General features: G+C 49.2%; 8 protein-coding genes across 8 annotated transcripts; 4 read left to right on the forward strand and 4 right to left on the reverse strand.

Annotated features, from left to right (window-relative positions):
- Positions 1-863: 863 nt before the first annotated feature.
- GGI43DRAFT_383944 (CFEM domain-containing protein) lies at positions 864-1,500 on the reverse strand (the record flags this gene model as incomplete). The annotated part of the gene is made up of 2 exons (XM_083203462.1): positions 864-1,216; positions 1,278-1,500. 2 exons carry the CDS (start codon positions 1,498-1,500, stop codon positions 864-866), a joined length of 576 nt encoding a protein of 191 aa, XP_083060570.1.
- Positions 1,501-1,562: 62 nt separating this feature from the next.
- Positions 1,563-3,394, reverse strand: GGI43DRAFT_50076 (uncharacterized protein). Its single transcript, XM_083209916.1, has one exon. It carries the CDS (start codon positions 2,988-2,990, stop codon positions 1,866-1,868), a length of 1,125 nt encoding a protein of 374 aa, XP_083060571.1. The 5' UTR covers positions 2,991-3,394; the 3' UTR covers positions 1,563-1,865.
- A 25-nt stretch (positions 3,395-3,419) lies between these two features.
- On the forward strand, positions 3,420-4,556 carry GGI43DRAFT_50213 (uncharacterized protein). Its single transcript, XM_083209919.1, has 2 exons — positions 3,420-4,215; positions 4,278-4,556. The coding sequence occupies exon 1, from the start codon at positions 3,544-3,546 to the stop codon at positions 4,183-4,185; it is 642 nt and encodes a 213-aa protein (XP_083060572.1). The 5' UTR covers positions 3,420-3,543; the 3' UTR covers positions 4,186-4,215; positions 4,278-4,556.
- A 3,974-nt stretch (positions 4,557-8,530) lies between these two features.
- Positions 8,531-11,919, forward strand: GGI43DRAFT_50137 (M3 family metallopeptidase). Its single transcript, XM_083209917.1, has 4 exons — positions 8,531-9,764; positions 9,884-10,660; positions 10,738-11,030; positions 11,107-11,919. Exons 1-4 carry the CDS (start codon positions 9,045-9,047, stop codon positions 11,363-11,365), a joined length of 2,049 nt encoding a protein of 682 aa, XP_083060573.1. The 5' UTR covers positions 8,531-9,044; the 3' UTR covers positions 11,366-11,919.
- A 1,183-nt stretch (positions 11,920-13,102) lies between these two features.
- GGI43DRAFT_405506 (uncharacterized protein) lies at positions 13,103-14,041 on the reverse strand (the record flags this gene model as incomplete). Its single annotated transcript, XM_083206028.1, has 1 exon — positions 13,103-14,041. A coding segment is annotated over exon 1 (545 nt), but the record flags the coding sequence as incomplete, so codon positions are not given.
- A 341-nt stretch (positions 14,042-14,382) lies between these two features.
- Positions 14,383-14,949, forward strand: GGI43DRAFT_427529 (uncharacterized protein; the record flags this gene model as incomplete). The annotated part of the gene is made up of 2 exons (XM_083208816.1): positions 14,383-14,407; positions 14,594-14,949. The coding sequence occupies 2 exons, from the start codon at positions 14,383-14,385 to the stop codon at positions 14,908-14,910; spliced, it is 342 nt and encodes a 113-aa protein (XP_083060575.1). The 3' UTR covers positions 14,911-14,949.
- Positions 14,950-17,027: 2,078 nt separating this feature from the next.
- Positions 17,028-19,006, forward strand: GGI43DRAFT_405507 (uncharacterized protein). Its single transcript, XM_083206029.1, has 2 exons — positions 17,028-17,703; positions 17,793-19,006. The coding sequence occupies exons 1-2, from the start codon at positions 17,663-17,665 to the stop codon at positions 18,841-18,843; spliced, it is 1,092 nt and encodes a 363-aa protein (XP_083060576.1). The 5' UTR covers positions 17,028-17,662; the 3' UTR covers positions 18,844-19,006.
- Positions 19,007-19,061: 55 nt separating this feature from the next.
- GGI43DRAFT_50316 (lysophospholipase catalytic domain-containing protein) lies at positions 19,062-21,916 on the reverse strand. Its single transcript, XM_083209920.1, has 3 exons — positions 21,571-21,916; positions 20,785-21,324; positions 19,062-20,724 (listed from the first exon to the last, which is right to left on the reverse strand). The coding sequence occupies exons 1-3, from the start codon at positions 21,632-21,634 to the stop codon at positions 19,391-19,393; spliced, it is 1,938 nt and encodes a 645-aa protein (XP_083060577.1). The 5' UTR covers positions 21,635-21,916; the 3' UTR covers positions 19,062-19,390.
- Between the last annotated feature and the right edge of the window lie 60 nt (positions 21,917-21,976).

Raw genomic sequence — 21,976 nt, forward strand, 5'->3', positions numbered from 1 at the left:
CACTACCACCAAAAGTAATGTATATACAACGCCACAAAACAACACACAAAAAATAAAAAACAACAACCGCACCATAAAATAATTTAACCCCCCCCCCCCCCCCCCCCCCAATCCCAGCCACGTCCCAGCCGGCGGAGCCACCGGATATCCGCCCAGCCAGCTCCTCTATATAGAAAGTACATAGTCTCTGTAGCATCGATTCCTGCCGTCCAGCGTCAACTGGGACGCTTAAATTTTTTGGACCAGGGCCCCTTTTTCTCTTAGTCACGGCTCGCCGTCGCAAACGGAAGCTCGGATATGGCGGGTCCTTCATCCACCTTGTATGATTCTATGTGTTCCAGGCTGTCTGTTGACTGCGACTTACCGTACCTACCTGGGTCTCCATAGAACGATGGATGGGACTAGCGATGGGCAGCGCCAACAGCGTCTCGGCGACAGCCCGCACTCTCTCGGCATGGTTCGCCAGCCTCTCAAGCAGCTACAGCAAGCAAATGGGTATTAACAACTAGGAGTTGCTATAGCTCTAGAAAAGCCATCTAAAAGCAATGGAATTACAAAATGGAATACAGTCACAGAGTCAACGAAATCAAACCATGTAAAAGAGTAAAAAGTCGTCCGCAGACATTAGCATTAAAGCCAGTAAACTGGTTATATTTTGTGTATTACATGCCCGCGAAGGGGCAGTTGATCCAAATCCAACAACATATGTCGTTCAGGGTCCAGCTCGTAGTTCATAACACCATAAAGCCTTTCCAGCACACTAAAAACTGTTCCATATTCCTTCCATTCTGATTCCTCCCATTCCATACATCGTCGCCAATCTTGAAATCTCGCCTTTGGGTATCTGTGAGTTTTCAAATCCCTTACAGGGCGAGGGCGCCGAGAGCGAGCATGGCAAGGCCAGGCAGGATGACGGTACCAGCGTTGGTGGGGGCGCTGGTGTGGCCAGTGGTGGTTCGGTTGCTGGGAGGGGTGACACCAGTGCCAGCAGGAGTGCTGCTGGTGACAACGGTGGTGGGAGCACCAGTGCTGGCGGGGGTGGTGGCGGCAGAGGAAGCGGGAGCAGAGCTGGCGGGAGCAGAGCTGGCGGGAGCAGAGGTCTCGGCAGCAGAGCTGGTGGCAGCGGCGCTGGTCTGAGCAGCAGAGCTGGCAGGGGCAGAGGAAGAGCCACCAGTGTTGGCCTTGCAGAGAGCCTCAGTGGCGGGGAGGACCTTGTCTGTAGTCATTGTTAGAAATCGAGTTCCCTCAAGACAATCCATGGCAGAGCGTCAACTTACTGACGGCGACGTCAGCACCGCACTTGGAGATGACGCAGCTGGTGGCAGCGGTCTGGACAGCAGTGAAGTCCTTGCAGATACAAGTGTAGTCGGTGGTGGCACACTTGGTGTTGGCAGTGACGGCAGCGTCGAGGCAGGGCAGAGCGCAAGATGGGATATCAGCGCGGGTCTGAGCCTGGGCCAGAGCGGCGAAGGTAACAGCGAGAACGGTGGCGGCCTTCATCTTGACGGTATTAGAGGATTGGATTCCGGGGAATTATTAAGGGTAATGTTTTGGTATTTTTTGATTTTATTAGCAACAACGAATGTGGCTGGACTGTGAAAGCGAGCGAGTGGATGGAGAAGAAAAAGGGAAAAGGGAAGAAAAGCCAGACGAGGTGGATGGAGGCCCTTTATGTAGCTATAGACGCAGGAGGAGTTGGCGGCGGTACCTGTGCCGTACCTGTATGGAGTCACTACTTGCAATTAGTGCTGGAGCGGCAGCTTCTTGGTCTGAGTCTGTCCCCCGATGCCCCGTTGCGTTGGTCCATCCATCTCCATCCATCCATCATAAACCACGCCTTCCAAGTTCCCTTCCCTGGCCGTGGCTTACTGTGCTGTTACCGCAAAAGTCACTTGGCCCAGACGGAATAGCTTCCTGTGCAACGCTGCTAGCCAAGGTCTCAGCTGGGGCCGCACACACCCCCCCATTTCGATCGTCGGGCCGGGGGTTGCAAATGAGAGGGAAAAATTGGGCCGAGAGGGCGAATGGAGAGGGACAGCAAGGTTGCTGAATAGCACTAGAAGAGGTGCGATGGAGCAGTATGGAGTTTGGGTTGGAGTAGCAGTACTGCTATACTCGAAGCAGAGGTGTTGGGTACAGCGCCATGAAGCTGCCCGACAGCCGGAATTCACCTTTGCAGAGCAGAACAGAGTATCGAGTACGAGAATTACGTGTACCTTTGGTATGGTACAGTACACATGCCCATACAGGTACGAGAGGCAAAACCAAGTACTTACAAGATCCGGTAGCCTTCCCCAAGCAGCGGCAACAAAAAGCCACCCAGAGGCTCGCCAGCTTCCAGTGCTACAGTATGCCGACGGGCCATCGCCAGGGGGGAAAAGAGTTAGTCCCGAGTAGACAATACATGATGCCGTATGCGGCTCTTGCGGGCGCGCCATCGTCACCACTACCTCGCAGCCAGGCAGACGCTGTTGCAAGCGTGGCACCAGAGGCGGTGGAGCAGCCCGTTGGAGCGACCCATGGCCGGAAACAGGGATAGGCGTTAACCTAACCAGATTTGCTACACACGGCCGAGCCGGGCACAGCAGAGATCGACGAGCTTTTCGACGGCCATGGTGATGGTCTCTGCCTCCTTCTGCGCAGCCTCGGGAGCCGTGCGATTCCTGCTGGCTTGTTGCAGGTACGGCTGGACGCTGCTGGCAGCCCGCCCATTGTCGTGTACTGCATACACAGCCAGTGCATCCTGCTGACCTGGTTCTCAGCAGAGAGGCCAACCAACACAGACATGTGAATTCATATACAGAGTCGTTCTTCGTTCGTACGCTCGAACTGGACATCCGGCTGGAATACACCCCTGTCTTTCGCCAGCTAAACGAGGGCGCGGAGATGCCGCACCATGACCCGACAGGCCACTGGTCCGTCCCATTGGCCTCGGCGCCGGAAATTGCGAGCCAAACGTCGTCGATTGAATTCACCAGATCCATTGTCATTTGGTCTTTTGCCTTGTGGGCGTGCTGTAGAGCAGACAGCACAACGCCAGCAGGGCTTCGTCACGGCGCATCATTGGCCCAGCCCCTCCCCTTTTTTTTTCCTTTCTACTAACTGTATCTTCTTTGATTTGCCTTGTCCTGCCTCTTCTGTGCGCAGATCTGGGGTTTGGATGGCAATCGTGGTTGGCCAGCGTCGTCTGGACTGTTATTTGTGGTGCGGCCGCCATTTTGCCTGTGCCTTCTTGGGTGGTGTGGGATGGATGGGTTGCAAAAAGCGCACCAGACGTAACCTTGCATTGAAACCTGCTGTGGCTGTGGCTGGGACTGCAACGCTGTGACTCTTGTTAGCATCAGCGAGTTGGCGAACCAACTAACACGGAAATTATACTTGCCTTGATGATAATGCCACGCGCGGCGTCAGTGTTTCGAGGCAGATACAAAATTCATCTACACAAGAATAGCGTATGAGAGCACACGAGGAAGACGCATATAGCTCGGGCTGGGCTCGGCCTATTTGCCGGGGGCGAATAGCCTAGAACCTGTTTACAGCTGGATGCGCTGTAATTCCAGCAGGCCAAGGACGTCTTCAGAAGACCTCAGCGCCCCGACCGGCCGTGGCAAAAGCGCTACAGCGCCCACCTGGCCTGTCTCGGTCGCTATAACCTGCCTAGGCATAGCTGTAGCTTCTGGCCCCACTGCCAGCGTCCAGGGCAGGTACCTTATGCGCAGAATGCGGATCTCAACCTTTGGCCGATCCAAATCCTATCACTTTTTCGTCAGCATCATGTCATGGAGCGCTTTTTTCTTTGCCCATGCGACCCCGGAGACTTGTTCGGCGCCGTCATGTGTGTCTTTCTGTGCTACTACTTGGATTCTGAGCACAGGCTACGCCTTATTGAGCACGGTACTAAATCTGCGCCTTGCTCGATTCTGCAGGCAGACACACTGTCTGGCCCAGCTTCTTCAGCCTGTTTTGTCGAATGGCGTGTATATTACTATGAACCTGCGGGGAAATCGAGCATTACCGTACCATGTACTACTGACTGTACTGCTGCTAGCATTGCTAGGTATTACGGCCTTGTTCCTTGACCGCGTCCGTCAGACGTCCCATTTTCCCAGACGGGACACACCACAAAGAGCCCAGTCTAGCCCAAGTCGTTCCAACAAAGCCAGCAAAGCTACAGGCGTAGGATAAAGCTTCCTCCTGCGTTCGAGAAGCTAAAAGGTAAAGGAGGTGAACAATCTGGTAGGTTCATGGCTTTTGGAATGACATTTGTGCTCCACTAGACAGGATTCTTGACTCAGACACGACGGAATTGGATAAATGAAAAAGGATTCGTCGATGGCAAAACTCCCAACGCAGGAACACGACGGCACATGAGCTGAGCATCACTGGTGCTTTGCTAGCCCTGCTGCTCTTTACCCAGAGCGTCGACCGGAGAGAGAGTGGCGTGAAATTCTGCGCAACGACGGCCTCGAAAGCTAGCGGCGTCGCCCGCTATGCCTCTTCCAATCCATTGACAAAGTGCCCTGAGAAAAAAAAAAGTCTCCCCGTCCGTGCTTGCGAAAAGTTCTTCTTTGCCCTTGTCCACGGCCAGGGTAGGCATCACCCCCTTGGAAGCTTGCCAGCCGAGCGAATCGGTCACAAAAGTCCGGGGAATGGGCGCTTCAGTGGCCTACCTGAATCGCGACGACGCGATAACCATCCATCGCTTCTCGACAACGCAATTTCCCCCGCAGCAAACCCCCTGACGCCAATTGCTTATCCCAGGCGCCTGATCCGATGGGATCTCCATATGGCCCACGGCCCATCGGCTAGTCTGCTCTAGCCCTGCAACAAGAGCAGAAAAGAGTGTGCTCCAAGCACCGAGCATGTCAAGCCAATACTACTACGACTAATATGCGTGCCGAAACGCGCTTGGCTGCAGCCAACCAAGGTTTTTTGCTTGCTTGCTCTGTTCCTTGGCCGTCATACCTTGCCTCAACTGGGCCAGTTAGTACCAGTTTCTCTTCCCTGGGCGCGCCGAGCCGAGGTCGATAGCGTGCACGCAAATCCGTCAGCCATGTGATTGTATTGGAACAACACTCTTTCAAAGGGTCTTTTTCTGGCTGCCGGTAATAGGGGCGCCAACACGAAAAACGCCACCAATCTCTGCGCCGTTTGAAAGTGATCTCGAAAGGCATAGTCGGACACCGATCGTAATCTGATCCAAATCATGCTCTCCTACCGCGTGCATACAGACCCAGAATGGACTGAGATGAATCATGCGGGCCCCGTCCAGTCAGTTTTAGTCAGATCTACGGAGTACTTCCGTGGACGAGAATGCTACAGACGAAAAGCGACCAGCCTGCCATGAGGCCATGCCATGGTATACAGCCTGGTGGGCAGTCGTGACTTGCTTGAACCCCTTGCTATCCCATCGCATTGGCCAGTGCCCCAGATCAGTAGAACAGCCGATGGATACGCTCTAAGAAAACATGACAGAGATGCCGCTGTGCCCAATGGCCCCTCTATATTCTACTATACACGCTGAGGTGCTGCTACAGTGCTCCGTAATAAAACCAGCATTGACAAAAGTCAGGCCACTATCGCGCTGTAACCCGGAGTCGGGTCTTGCTCCGAGCCAGCCAAGCCAACTGCTTGTTCATTTCAGATCCAGAGACGATGGAGGCATGCATCCATGGAGCAGCCTGAAGGATTTTTTCTTTCCTACGGCGTGCGACCGAGTCTACGCCGTGAGGTATCATTCCCCGGTGCTTATTCCAGCCTGGCAAAGCCTGACTGGTATACCTAGTATTATTTCCCGATCTCACTAATACAAGGTTCTACAGTAGCAGTAGTTGTAGTATAATCTTACGAGACCCAAAAGTGCTCTTCGCGCTATGAGCATATAGCCCACATATGGCTGGAGCTTGTCCTCGTTTGGAACGTTGCTATTGTCTAGCAGGCGTCGTCCTTGCAGCATTTAGAACGAACCGTCTTGAGCACCAAGACTAGCAGTACTACACTGTGTTGAACTGTGTTGAACGTGCTTCAATCGCATTGGATGCTATTATTATCGCAAATTGCAGTGCCATCAAGTCAAAGCTTTTCGATCGTCGATGCACTGCCGGCAACCACTACGAGATGCCACTACACGCTCGGAGATTGAACGTGCTTTACTTGATGCAGTCCGCTGGCTTTGGAAGTTGCAATTGGCCGTCGCAGAATTGACCGAGCCAGCGATATCCTTGGTTGTCTTGTGGGACCCCGGACGGCACGGCCCCAGCACTACATGTGGAAGAAGCTTCATGTGGAGGCACTAATAGTGCTGTGCCTCAATTCTAGTTTGCACAAAGCCCGGATATTACTTGCACTACCTTTATAGTACGGGTTTCCTTGCAAGGAAAGAGATGAGTTGAGACATTTCTGCCGTGCATATCGTGAAAATAGGATCGACAGCCTATACTGCGCGGCTGAATCTATACTGCAATTCTTCCCTATCTTGAAACGCTGGGGGATAAGCCGACTTCCATTCAACAAGATTTTTGACTTCAGCTGTAACCATTGGCTTTGCGATGACGAATACCAGCACATCCACTGCAGCTACATGCTGAGTCCTACCTATCACGACTGGATTTTCGTACTTTTCGCCGCCGTCCGTGCGCAGTGGGCTGCAGAATCCGCATGCTGGCTTTTACAAAGTTCGAGGCACTTGGACATGCAGGGCGGGATATATGTGAATACGAAGTCCAAGCAGACTCCTCCTTCCCAAGCACACTAACTGCCCGTCCTGAGACGAAGGCAAATGAGAATTACGAACTGAACTTTTGCTTTGCCGGGGGAGGAGCGTCTCCCTGCGTATCCTGGAAGCCATGTGTTTGTGCGGTTGGATAGCGTCTTGACACTCTGAGTAGGCCACCCTATAAGCAACTCAGTCGCGCGGTCCGTCGATGGCTGCAGTTTTTACCATGGCAGCATCCAACATGTTTCCGCCCTTGCATACGATGGCGCCGCTGGGAAATTGGCTGCTCCTGAATTGGATGGAGGATCGATTTGTCCTGTCACTCTGCAGGTGGCAAACAAGCCACAGCTGAGGACTGCAACAATTACTACTATACCTGTACCAAGTACTGTTTTCGAAGGACCTGTTGGTCACGATCGCGGATGACTTCCACAGCGGACCCTTTCTCCCTTCCCCTGGGCTATCTCGCGGGGGCGAGTGTTTGCTGCCCTGGCCGAGGCTACTGTCAGGCGATGCTTGTCTTGAGACTTGAGATCCGAGACAAAGCAGGTACAAGTACGGACTCGGTAATACTGCTACTAGCATCTGCTTTGCCTCGTCGATGGTGAGACTGTCAATCTCTCACGGGAATTTTATTTTTGGCTCGGAAGTGTCACTTTTGCCGCACTCCGAGGCGTCGATGCTGTCTCAGTATGTGAATAATTGAGACTTTTTGCAACTGCCCTTGCGTCATCGATTAAGTCCTGACCGAAGTGTGCCAGCACATAATATGGGGTGTGGTAATAGGGACCTGCGCATTTTGAAGCCATGGTAGGTATATATATGCTTTGTGTATTGTCCAATCCGCTGTCGAAGTGACTATTCCTTCTCTCGACTCGCTGAAGCTGAATGGGTGTATGTGTGTATGTAAGCACCATGGATGCAAAGCTGAAACGCTATCTTGGTCACATACCCTCCTTCACTGACGAGGCTCTGCAAGGGGTTTTGCAGCTGGAAAGTATAAGCTTCGTGGGTGGCAAACTATGGAGGCTTAGACGTGCGTGTCTGAAACATTAGAGGGCAGGGTTGTGCTAAGTAAATATGTATGCAGAGTACAGAGTGTATTTTGCGTAGGCGCTCTGGACTGCGTCTGTGTGTGTCACTACTGCAATATGAGCGAATGTTTCCGTAAATATCCCATCTCTTGGATTAGACTTGGTTGATCATCGTCACATGTAGCTGTCTCGCGAGATGGCCTTGTGTATGCACACAGTAGGCTGCTTGCTGGTAGCCAGTCAGGTAGGACTCGTATACGCGCCAAGCTTTTCTTGATACATTATATGAACTCATCGGGCTGGCGAGGAAGAGGATCGTCTCTGCGACCTGCCTGGGGATTCCCTTCTTGCCTTTCCGGAGCTGATTGGAGTATAACCGTGCCGAATTCACGTCCTTCATCGCCTCTGGCGTGACCACATATGGGCTGTTATCCAACGAGAAAGACCCGTCTTTCTCAGAGAGGGCAACCGGATCGTAGCTACTATTTGTGACATTCGGGCCTATACTGGTCTAATACCAAGGTATAGGGTAGCGATTCCCAAGCTATAAACCTAAGTCGGGTTCATGTTGGCAGAGAGATAGGTTAGGATCTTAAGAGCAGGTGTAATCACGTAGCGATAACTTTGGGTACAGGGTAGCCAGTCGGGCTGTTAATTCAATGCTATGTTAACGACTGACTATCCGAGTTCTTATCTAATGAGCGTAATGAACGGTCTTATATACCTACCTGTAAGTTATTCCAAGTGGCTCACGTCGTGATGTATCTAAGTACATATAGCTGGTGAGCCTGGCACCTTGGTGTTGCAGGCATATATTTAAACACTTATCATATAATCTACTATTAAAACTACAGTTACTATAAACAATTAATGCGCCGTAGTAGCCAACAGGCTATTAAGTCTTTTTAATTCCGTCACTGCCTCTGGCCCTTTTAAAGCCACATATATAGCGTTAGGGCTCCATTCACAGCGATCTGTATGGTTGCGGGTGTATGCAATGGGTTCCGCGAAGGATCCCATTTACCCCTCCAAAATGCGACACTATCCAAATATTGTTGGCTTCACTCATCGTGTTGACTGAAAGCTTCAATTCAATCCACGTCAAGTGCTGAATCCCCGAGGACTGCTACCTGTTTGTAATTATTTACGCAACCCTCGATTTGTTGGCTGGATCTTGTCCGCATCCCCTCAGCTTTGATCACTCGTTACTTCTGTCTCACCCAGCTAAGTTTCGATAATAAATCTCTTCAACCAGAGGCGGACTCATTTTCTGTCCGAAATCTAAATCAGTCAGAATGGCTTCTCCAGATTACTCCAACCCACCTCAGCAGCCCAACGTCTTCACATATACGCCAGAATCAATACTTGCGACTAGCAAGGCGCTATGCGACCACGTTCAAGAAGTGTATGACAAGATTGCTGCATTGCCTCTGGAGATGGCCACTTTCGACAATGTCTGTCAGCCGCTCATTCAGATTGAAAACGAGCGACAAGCGGTTACGTGCCCGCTGGATATACTTCAGAAATGCTCCCCGAACCAAGCCTTGCGAGAAGCTACGGACGAGGCTGAGAAAGCCCGGTCCACGTTCTTTGTCAACGCTATGCGTAAAGATGTATTTCAGCGAATCGAGGCTCTTTATCAACGGCGGGAGAGCCTTGGCTTGCATCCCGAGTATCTTAGGTGGCTGGAGTTCAAGCGCCGAGACTATGTGCGTGAGGGTCTGGCGCTGGAAGACGAGGCGCAGATGAATAGGTACAAGGAGATCTCGAAACGCCTGAGCAGCTTGGTGGCAGAGTTCAACCGGAACTTTGACGAGGAGAAGGGGCCGATCTGTTGGTTCACGCCGGAGGAGCTGGATGGCGTTCCGGAAGAAACTGTGGCAAAATTCGAAAAAGGCACCGGCGAAAATGAAGGCAAGTTGAAGGTTGATCTGTCGACTCCTGGTCTTCGGATAAGTCGACGATGCAATGTCGCAAGTACTCGGAAAACTATAGGCACCGAAAATACGAAGATGGTGAGCGACAGGTCTCAAAGTACTGCCGATCGTAAGGGATGGCTCATACAATCGAGCCAGACTCGTCACGGCTTTCTCGATCACGGAAGAGCTCTTAGACTAACGAGGGAATATTATAGGGCAAAATTAACGTCCCGCTCTTCGACGAGTCTGTTCGCCTGATGCACGAGTCGGTGAAGATTCTTGGCTATCCAACAACAGCCGCATTTCGGCTGGAGAATAACATGGCCAAGACGCCGGAACGGGTCTCAGCCTTCCTGAATGATCTCCATAAGCGTGTAGAACAGCACAAAGCTAAAGAGGTTAAAGAGCTGCAGCAGTTGAAGGATGAAGATCGTGCCGCGCGAGGGCTGCCTCAAGAGGAGCTGTTCAGTTGGGATTTCGGTTACTACGACAGAATACGCATGGAAAAGGAATCTATTGATTACGACAAACTATCAGATTATTTTCCCCTGCAACAAACCGTGGCCAATATGCTGAAACTATTTGGTTCTCTGTTTGGGTTTGTCTTTGTCGAACTCAGCGAGGAGGATGGGGCTCGTCTATCGCCCACGGGTAAGGCCAGCGACTTGACTTGGCACGAGGACGTGATGCTCTACAGCGTTTGGGACGACCCTGGCGAGGGAGGTCGGTTCCGTGGCTACCTCTACTTGGACCTATACCATCGCGAAGGAAAATATCGTGGATATCAATGCTGGCCACTTACTCTTGGCTATGATATGCCCGATGGGAAACCCAAGTATCCCGCAACGGTGCTCATGACCATGTTCCCCAAGCCGACTGAGGATAAGCCCTACTTGTTGCAACAGTACGAGGTGAGGTTGCTTTTCCACGAGCTCGGCCATGGCATTCATGATCTTTCCGGCGCCTCCAAGTGCTCTCGGTTCTTCGGAGCGGTATGTCAAACCCCCTTTCCCTTTCCAGAACGCACGGGGAAAAAAAATCTGTAGAGCGTTTCTAATCTTTCTCGCAGTCCACGGCAGGCGATTTCAACGAGGCTCCTTCGCAGATGCTGGAGCAGTGGTGCTGGATTCCGCAGGGGCTTAAAACATTCTCTTCACACCACAAGACCGGAAAGCAGTTGCCAGATGATATGCTGGAGGCGAAACTAGAGACAAAGACAAAATCTGGGCTCGGTACGCTTATGGGGATGCTTCAGATTGCTCTGTTCGACCTTGACGTGTACTCGGCGACGGGGGACGTTGACTTGGGTGAGATATACAGCAAGTACAAGGACTTCTTTGGCATGCGCGGTCCAGAAGACAAGTAAGTTCCGTCCATCACTCGCCCTGGTTCACTCATATATATTTCTTTTATTTTATACTCATTGCTTGTTTATTAGGTACGGCTATGTACAATGGCGAAACCTCATCCACGGCGGAGAGGTGAGTATGTACTCTTATCTCTGGTCCAAGGTGCACGCTATGGATATGTACGACTCGGCGTTTTGTTTGGATCCGCTGGATGGGGTTGCCGGCCGTCGCTACCGCCATATGGTACTCGAGAAAGGCGCGGAACAGGACGAGATGAAGACATTGGTGGATTTCTTGGGGCGGGAACCAAGTTCGGACGCGTACTTTAAAGATCTGGGATTCGATTAAGGCAATGCAAACACGGCTCTGCAGTTGCTCATAGAAAAAAAAAACGCAAGCGAATCTGTAGGGTAAAGAGGTGGATATAGATGGGGTACAAAGATAGACATATCCGTACCGTATAAAGGTTTTAATTCCATCAGTTCGACATCCAATACGCCTTTATTGCGTCGCACCTTGGCTCTTTAAAATTCTGAATATGACATCTTTCAAGTCGGGTTTCGTTTGTTCAATTCTCAAAAATATGCTTGAGCACACCACGATTCGGTCGGAAGCCACGGCAAGAAGATACTGGTCATTGATACGGGCTGTGTCGGACCGAGAAGCGATGGTTAATGGGTCCCAACTGCATCCCTGACTAGCATCACAACACGTGCAGGAGTCTATGAGGCCAACGGCCAGATTCAAGAAGCAGTCAAGCTCCTAGAGCATGTGGTATTAATCCAAGAGAAGACATTAGCGGAGGATCATCCATCTCGACCACACCGTAGATGCGACGCTGGAATTGCCTGCGCGTCAGCCACCTGCTATAGACCCGGAAGACAATCAGTAGGAAGTTGAAAGGCTCATTTCAAAGCGCTGGGTCGGAAGAGTGGTTTGGTACATGTAGGAGTGGTTGTACTAGCTGCGGCCCTTGTTTTGCTTTTGAAAAGTATGATCTTGGCAGACGTACTTGATGGAGAGCAAATTATATTGAAACTGCTTGAATTGTTTGAGTATTGTGTTGTGATACCCGCGGCCTGGTTTATCTGTCTACCCTTGACCTGGTTGCTTTTGATGCATTGTTTGGAGAGAAGTTCTGCCGAGGAGGATATTTTTTTTGTGCATAATATAGGATTGTGGACTTTTCTAGTTACAATGAAGCTACATGTACATTGATAAAATAACTGGTTGGAAGTGGACTTGTGGTCTTTTTAAATGTATAATTAACATAGTGGGTAGGTTGGTGTAAGTGGCGGATCCCTGTCTATCTTCAGCTTGGAGATCACCTGTTTATATTCATTAACATGTCCAAACATCATCTATAAAACTTCATGACCTGACCAACTTTCATCAAAGCAACGAAATATCCAAGCAGCCTCCAAGATAAAAAGAAGTGCGGCTGGAAGATAGCATCATGTGCTCAAATTCGCTACTACTACTACTATTACAAAAAAACTACTGTTGCATAATCTTCGTGGTCATTGACGTGCATCCTAGGTCATCACGCATTGTTTGTTTGCTCAATCCCCGCTACCTGAAATGCAGAAGGCTTTCTCAGTCTGATATTGAGTAATGTTGTCAGTTCATGATTGGTTCAAATGTTGGAAAGTTGGAGAGCCTGGCCGCTTCCCCGCTCTTTGTTGATATCGTATGTTTCATTTGAGTATTGGTGGTTACTTTTTATGACTTTATAAAATTGTTGCGATCAAAGGCGATTCCGGCCGAGATAGCCTTCAGCATCACGCATTTGGGGCCAAGTAGGGTTGGTTGACAAGTCTTGTACGGCAGATGCTGGAATAATATATTATAAATAATTATTAAAGAAAGATGATAAAAAGAAGGGGAGAAAAGAGGAGAAGAAGAAGAAGAAGGAAAGGGAATGGGAAAGGCAGTCAAGCAGACCAATTAGTGGTAAGGCGGTAGCTTTTTTTTATCAATTTCTTCTTCTTCTAACAATCTAATAATAATTCGTTTTATTTACTTTCAAGTAGGAGGAAAGAGAGGAAAAGGAAGAGGAAGAGTTAGACTAGGTACTAAATTTGCTGCGCTGATGAACTGCTCTATAAGAATGGAGTGATAATAGTATCTATCTTATATTAGGCTACAGAATTATTCACCGTTCCTCTCGCATGCAAGAACCCTGACATCTCCACTAACAGTGTACCGAGATCTAGTTTCGTTGGATTCGCAGACCTCACAAAAGCTACCACCAAAGCATCCTTGATAATGGTGGAGCATGTGCTCAGGTTCGACTCCCCCAAGCATATCATCGAGTTCAGCCAAGAAGTCAAGCGCAGACGGTCTTTCAGTGAACTCATACTGGTCCTTATTCCATTGATCAACCTCGACGAATTTTCGGTCATTTGCATAGAATGTCATATGTTTACGCCAAAAAGGACGAGGACCATCTTCTCTATAGTCTCGTTTCAGGGGGTCTCGTTTCAAGCCGTAATCGATGAGCCAAATTGGATCGTTCCGGCATCCATAAGCCTTTGCTTCCAGAAAAAAGCGAATAAAGAGACCTCGAAGGCTCTTCTCTTCAAAGTAAGCGCGAAGATCTTTAGGCCAGGACACCGCCACAAGATCATCGCACCAGCTCGAATCATATTCAAACGCCATGTGTTTGAAGCCACGTAAACCCGCATCGAGATTCACCATACAAACATCTTCCACGAGATAGATAGATTTCTAAAGTATCCTATAGTAAATGGATTAAGCGGCTAGATGCATATCAAATCTCGATTTGGACGTATAGCAAAGCGCCAATCTTCACCACTCTGCGGTAAGATAAATGGGACGCAAGCATCAACATCAGGATCAGAGAAAGAATCGGCTTTGCTGCCTTCCAAGAGTTTTGCTGCCCAGTAATCCATCTTGTAATGATCTTCGATAATTTCTCTAGATTCCCTGCATGCGCTCCACATGCCAAAATCCCAGAGATAGGAGGACGGGTTATTATTGTTCCAAGAATGGCTGCAGCCGAATTTTGGCGCAGCGAGGCAGTAAGTATAGCCGTGGTTGTATTCGCAACGGCAGCCTAAGTCGCACTGGACTCTGAGATTCGCAAGCTCATCGCCATCTTCTCTCCAGTTGGTCACTGAGAAGAAATGAGCGCTGGGACGAGAAGGGCTATAAGATCGTAAGGCATACTTCTAGACCATGAGCCTTATCTCTGTTGGGAGAGAGGTAAACAAAGGAAATTCTGAGGCCATTTTGTGAGACGTAGAGATCCCAATAGCAGTCGTAGATCCGATTCGACATCAGAGTCGGGTAAGGAAGCTAGTTGTGTAGATGTATGTGCGAGAAGCTCGGAAGCGGCCATTATGAATTTATATATGGAGTATCCAGGTAATAACAAACGCCACGAAATTACGTGTTAAAACCCAGATCCAGTATATTCGAAACTTAATTCTCTATGATGAACAAACTTTCCATAACTACTCACTACGGATTTACACTCAACGAACATAATGATAGTCGAAGAGGAAAAAAAAAATTAAACTTTTTATAAAAAAAAAAACAATATTACTATAGATTCGGACTATGAGGATGCAATTGCACGACCACATTTTGATGTTGATCAAGACAATGAGATGGAAATAGACGAGGATACTGATGAGGACTATGATCTCGAACCTGGCCAGATAATTGAAGACCAACCTGACGCCAATAATACTGGTTTCGAGTGCGTTGTGGATGAGCAAAACACACTTTGGGGTGTCCAGGGCCAATGGGTCGAAACTGATAAGGGTACCTGGGAAAGAACCCATAGAAATCGTATGCTCACGCAAGCTGAGGCGTACGCTGACGTTTTTCATTGCTGGAATGGATCTACTGTGGGCAGCGGTTGATGGGGTTTCGGCCTCGTCTCGGTGACGATGGTGTTGTTCGTAAAGAGGCAATTCCTCTCAGTGAGGAGAGAGATGAGCGTCGGGCCCTTTTTGACAACACTTTTGGCATCGAGGAGTAATTGCGGGAAGTTGATAGTTGAGGACAAGGTAGGTTGGGATTTACAGAGCGCTTTCGATCTATGGTTTGTATGAGGTTTGCGTGATTGCAGTCTAGGTTTGGGAAAGGGTATTTTGGATAACGTGATACTTTGTGCTTGAGAGAGAGGCAAGAAATTTGGAATTGTGTAAAGGAATGGGCATCTCGCGAGAGATTTTGGGACTAGAGTAAGGTCAATTTAGGATCTTGCAAGAGATATGGATACGGGTAAAGCATTTGGATTTTGGCGTAGGATTAGGGATGACAATTGAGATCTATTGAGATGTTCCTCTATAGAGTGATAGCGTGCGAGTTGACATTTCTTCTTTTTTTCTTTTGGGGCTCTTACCTCATACTATTTATCTGCTGCTAATGCTTGCGTTGGCAATTTGAATGTGGCAGGGGTTAGTGGTCTTTTGATAAGGGAATTGTTATTCAGCACTCCAGCTATTTTAATCTATTACCTCTATTACCTCTATTACCTCTATTACCTCTATTACCTCTATTACCTCTATTACCTCTATTACCTCTATTACCTTTATTACCTCTATTACCTCTATTACCTCTACTGCCTCTACTGCTTCAACTAACCCAAATTATGGAAAAAAATAGAAGCCATTATGGGAGGCTTGGGAGAAGTTGCGAAGCTTACCACCAGAGATCACCATATTCTTCTCATTTTGCCATCTTTCCTACTACCAAGTATAGCAAAAGAGTTGGTATTCTTTCTGCTGCAGTATACTTCAGCCAAGTATGGCTGGCCATTGGCGGCTGTAAGTGAAGCTGCCACTCTGGAAGGCTTTGCACTAACTTTTCAAAGGCCACCGTTCTGACAACCGCGCGACCAGCCATTACTATTGTTCTCTTCACTCTTCTTTTACCGGCTTTTAATAGATTCTGAATCACACGGGTGGAGCTCTCTGCTGGAAATGCAGATTTGGTGACTGCCAAAGGGAGCGCAGTATTGTCCATCATGGGTTTACTGATGATAGGCTTAAGCTCGACATCGTGGATGTTGGCAATTGGTTAGTGAACTCTCCCCAAGCTATTCTACATGCCCTGTCAAAACATTCCTAACAATGTTAGGCCTGGTGGTTTTTACTCTTGGATGGGGCTATACCCAATCATCGCAACTCTTCTTGACGTCGAGGGTTGAGAAGGATCAGCTCGGCTTCCTGTACACAGCTACTGCTACGATCAGCGATATCGGTGGGATTGTTGGGGCCTCAATAATCGCCCAGACATTGAATTTGGGCTTGAAACTGTCAGGAATATGGCTGGGCTTGCCATTCTTTGTGGGCGCTGGCATTTATGCTCTCTCAAGCATTGGAATATGGACTTTGTCGTTTACTTGTACTCTAACTTGATGCTGATGGTTGTTATTGTTTTAAAGCCTATACTTGTAAGATCTGTAAGGTGGTGCATATTGATAGAACTCGGAATATTTTGGTCTTTAAATGACATAAAAAAACTGAACGGCTGATACAATTTCTGACTTGAAACACCTCTTGCCTTTAGGTGTTGGTCCTTTTGCACGCGACTGAGCTTGCTGGTATAAGTAGAAATGAGCCATTGTGCAGAATAGCGGCTACCGTAAACATGTACAATAAGTTAATAGTGCTGGTGAAAAGTCATAATGCTGACATACACATCTCGGTATACCAGAGTTGGCCCAGCGGGTGCAAAGTATCCACGAGTGAAATGGCTATTCATAAGATACGATTACCAGCTCCTAACATGCAGGCATGTAGCAACTTATCCGCGAGTACGAAAATATTCTCTAGACATTTTTACACACTTATCCTTTTCGCTACGATTGGAAACCCGAAGTTGTAGCTGTTGCCGCTGGTTCTCGAAACCAGCCCAGTAGTTTCCACAACTGCTCGGGTGGCTGTTTGGTGGCTTTTATATGAAAATCTTTGGTGCAATCACAATACTATTGCATTCTTTTCTTTATCGAACAATTTCCTAGTTATGAACCAAACTCTTAAAATTTCCCCTTCAGGTATCGTCCCTGTCGATACTCGCCCCCTAAACTCCAATTACTCCGACGAAACTCCTAAAATCGCCCATTGCAGTTTAACTCCCTCCAAACCATCTGCCATACAAAAGTATGCTTATTGCCCGTGAACCCACCGCTTTTAACCTACCCTGGAAAAGCCCCCATTTTTCTCAACCAAAAGAATAAAAGACGTCATTAGAAGCGACTCATGCCAAGGTGGGGAGGAGGGGTTTTGGAGGGGTTCGTTGCCACGCCACGGAGGGACTTGCCTGCGGAAGAGCAAAAGCCTCAGTGCGGCAAGAGTTGCCTTTGTTATGGAAATGGCCTCCTATATTTCGGGTATTGAATTTATAATTGCCTGTGGCTGCTGAGAAGATGTTGTGATGATGAGTCGAATGGCTGCATTATTCATGACCAATTGAGTGGATCCGAGCTGTGGAATGGTTGTTAATTATGTGCAAAAGAGGCGAACTGGCAGAAATATAAATATTCATCTTTCCTTCTATCATTTTAAGCTTCCCCTTGGTGTACTATAACTAAAATCATAGCTTCTCTTTGACTTTGGCATACTCTTCTCCTATTATTCTTTAATAACCAAACACAACAACATCAAAATGGCCAGCAAAGTCTTCAACGTCGGTGTTGTGGGCTACGGGTAAGTCAAACCACAGCCAACCAATCCAATTGCCATCTCAAAACACCATATCCAACAACCAACAACCAGCTAACATTCTTTTTCTCCAGTCTCTCCGCCAAGGTCTTCCACATCCCCTTCATCATCACAACCCCCAGCCTCAAGCTGCACTCCATCGTCCAGCGCTCCCCCAAGGCCGACGACTCTGCCCCCGCCGACTACCCCAACCTCAAGCACTACACAAACTCCGACGCCCTCATCGCCGACCCTGAAGTCGACGTCGTCGTCGTCACGACCCCTCCCGACAACCACTTCGAGCTCACCAAGAAGGCCCTCGAGTCCGGCAAGCACGTCCTGACCGAGAAGCCCTTTGTGCCCACCTCCGCAGAGGCCCAGAAGCTCGCCGAAATCTCCAAGCAGACTGGCAAGCTCATCTGCGTGTACCAGAACCGCCGTTGGGACGCCGACTTCCTGCTGGCCAAGCACCTCATCCAGCAGGGCAAGCTGGGCCGCATCGTCGAGTTCAACACCCACTTCGACCGCTACCGCGCCGATGCTCCCACCAACTGGAAGGGCCAGCTGGGCGTCTCTGGCGGTGGCAGCGCCCTCTTCGATCTCGGCACCCACTTGATCGACCAGGCCTACGTCCTGTTCGGTCTCCCCCAGTCTGTTCGCGGCCGTCTCCTCAACCAGCGTGAGGGCCGAGCCGAGTTTGAGACTCCCGATGCTGTCTCCGCCCAGCTCTTCTACGACAACGGCCTCCTGGTCAACGTCAACATCAGCGCCCTCAGCGCAGAGGTCAACCAGCTGCGCTACTGGATCCGCGGTACCAAGGGTACCTTCCGCAAGTTCCACCTCGACCCCCAGGAGGACCAGCTTCGCGCTGGCGGAAAGCCCACCGATGCCGACTACGGAGTTGAGAGCACCGCCAACAGCACTCTGACCGCTGTTGACGAGGCTACTGGCAAGGCCAGCGAAGTACCTGTTCCTGAGCTCAAGCCCGAGACCTACCGCGCCTTTTACAGCCAGTTCGCCAACGCCCTGGTTAGCGGAAAGGCCGAGGACATCCCCGTCAAGGCTGAGCAGGCCCGCGATGTGCTGAGAATCATTGAGGGTGTTTTGGAGAGTGCCAAGACTGGCAAGGATGCTGTTCTTGCATAAATGACGAGTTGAAAATGAAAAGGAGAGAGCATTTGAATGTATATGTGCGGATGATATTGCGATTTGAACATTTTATGGATAAATATACCAGCTTTTTACATGGAGCAGTAAAAATAGGAGTTAGTTGAATTAATAGTTAACACAGCTACAAAGTTGTCACAAATTGTGTGTTTGCTACTGTGCTTTGATGTTCGTTGAATGCGATAGAGATTGCGTTGAAAGTATTATATCACAAGCCAGTTTGAAACGCATCATAAATGAGCAAATGAAGAGTGTTACAAATAATCAATATTCTAAAAAAAATTAGGAAATCATCAATATGCTATCTACAATCAATATGCTATCTGCATAACCCAACCTGACCAAGCTCAAGCCCAAGAACCAAAAACGTGTAGGCTAAAAAGTAAAGAAAAAAGACAAAAAAGTACATGATTTTATGCGCTTTCGCCATGATGGGTCATATCCCATTATATATCTCCTTTTCTATTCCATCGTAGGAATGCCAAAAAAGGGGGAAAAAAAACTCCAAAGGACAAGGTCAAATGCTTTACATGAGCAAGACAGCACATGCAACCGCGGACAACACCATCATCGCCGTTGCGCCACTGGCAGATCTCGCACCCATGTTGCTGGCAACCTTGATTTCCGTGTCCAAGATGGTCGGTTCGTAGTCTTTCGGCGTTCCGGTGGCGATTGTGCCATTCCAGCAGTACTGCTGGAAGCACTTGTTGCAGGCATCAGGCACGATGGTCTTGGTGCGCTCGAAGCTGCGGGACAGCATGGCGCAGCCAACGCATACCGGCCAGTTGGAGTCGCGAGTCGCGTTGCCCTGGGTGACAACGTCCCAGCCGTTGGTAATGACGGCGTCACGCAAATCGTTTTGGTATGTCATCTGGAAAGTAGAAAGGTTGGAATGGAACTGGTAGGGGTAGTTGGGCAGATAGACAATCAGGGGCGATGTACCCGTCACGTTGGTCGAGTTGCAGCCGAAAAAGACGGGCTTGGTGTTGAGTCCGAGGTTGAGGAAAGTATCTCTGCCGGGGACATAGGGGAAGCCAGTGCCGTTAGAGGTCTTGGCAACTGCACGCTCATAGGTGGCAATGGGAGAGGCACCATCGGGCCAGCCATTGGTATCAGCCGAGGAGTCAACAGAGAAGACAACGTCGACCTTGCGCTCTTGCAAGAGGTGAGGGTGGTAGGGGATGTTCTGCAGATCCTCGCCACCATCCACAAGAGTCAATCTGTTGTTGTCGGCGAATGGGTTGTTTTTGGCGTTCCAGCCCTTGAAGGGATTCGGTGTCCAGTCGGCAATGTCGTTGTTGTCCTTACCAAGCCCGGTTAAAACACCAGTGATAATTTTAACGACGAAATCAGGGATTCCCTTGGGAACGATTGAGCTTGTACTGTTGCTGTCTTGGAGGTATAATATGATCTGGTTGAAGAGAGTGCTAGAAGTTCCCATGATATAGCCGACGTTATCGAATCCAACAAAGCAAGATTCGTTCTTGGGCAGCACGCCGTTGTTGAACTTGGAACCGGCATATTTGAGCGGTATATAACCATTCAGAGTTGGGTCCGATGAGCCCATCTCCCAGGGGTTAAAGTCAAAGACGGTGGAGTTGTTGGAGATGATGGTCGTTCCGGGCGGGCGGCTATCTGCGACTAGGAAAGGAAGAGGCGCCTTTGCGTCTTTGAAATCAGGGTCATCGGCAATGGAAGAGAAGGTGAAGCCAGGACCACCGTTTGTGGCATCGACGAGCTGATAAGAGAGGAATCGGCCCCAATAGTCGGTGATGGAGCGATCGAAACCAGCCTTATCCTTGGCATCGACATCGTCAAAGACTTCATTGTAATATTTTACAACACTAACCGACTTGGGACCTGAAATTTCTCGTTAGACTTTTTGCAAGTTTACTTTCAACAGGTTTACTTTTCACCTACCTTCAAGAATTGACTCATCAAACTTCCAGCCGCCTGCATCTATTATGCCTTGGACAGTGGAGAAGTTATTTGTGTAGATGCTGCCAACCAGCCATCCACCACCAGACAGACCAGAAAGATAGGTTGCACTCTGCAGGAGACCACCCAATTTACCAGTGGAGTTGGCATTGGGCATTCGAGCGTCCCAGGCGGCAATGGCTCCAGCTCCGTTCTGCAGGGCACGGTAGCCACCGCCAGAGACAGCCAGGCCAATGTTGGGCAAAGCTGTAGGATCCTTCTCAACGTTGGCTAGATATCTATCACTGTTGAAGCCGGGGATAGCGATACGGTCTAGGAGGGCTCGAATAGGCGCAATGGTCTCATTACGTCTCCGGGGCAGCCATTCCTTTTCTTGGGGGCTCAATTCCGAGCCAAGACGGACCACAGGACGTTCGCTGGGACAGTCAACAGTAGAGGGCGCATATCCTTTGGGTGACACATCGGTGGCCCGGTTTGCGAGATCTCGAGGGACTGCATCTCGATATTGAAAATCGTGAGGAACTGAAGATGCCACAAAGAGCAAGTTAGTTGAAAAAAATTCCTCATCAGGTAGAATTCATGTATAATTCTTCGATCTTGGGTGCTTTGTAATATGAAATAAGGAACTAAGCATAGTTGCGGGTGCCTGGATTTGCAACATTTCATGCTCTTTTACTGCAAGGATCCAAGGCAGACAAACATCATGGTTTCGTCATGTTTTCCAAAGGGCATTGTGATGGTGGTGGTTCTAGCTGAATCTGTCCGTACCTGCAGAAGCTCCGGTGGGCGCTAATAGCGACGCCGCCGCGAGCAAAGTGGCCAAACGGCTCATAGCTGATGCTGAATGGTCAAGATATCAAGCACCAAAGATGTGATGTAGTTTCAAATCTAAGCTGATGGCAAATCACAAAGATGTCGATAACCCTTGGAAATGGGCTTTGGAAAGAAAAAAGGGAAGGGAAGAAGCAATAGTAATCGGGTTGCTCGGAGGGGATGGGGAGATATGAGAGGAGCTAACAAAAAGAAAAGAGAAATACGAACAACGCCCGAGATGAAAAGTGTCAGCTCAGACCATGGAGTGGCATGAACGCCAAGGAACAAGTGAAAACGAGGGAGCCGCGGAGGTTTTATTTACTCATGTAGCACCTTAGTATAGCCCTTTGAGCAGACCCGA

This window comes from Trichoderma evansii, assembly GCF_050947405.1.
Source record: "Trichoderma evansii strain SZMC 28006 chromosome Unknown GGI43scaffold_10, whole genome shotgun sequence".
In the NCBI taxonomy this organism is placed as follows: Eukaryota; Fungi; Ascomycota; class Sordariomycetes; order Hypocreales; family Hypocreaceae; genus Trichoderma; species Trichoderma evansii.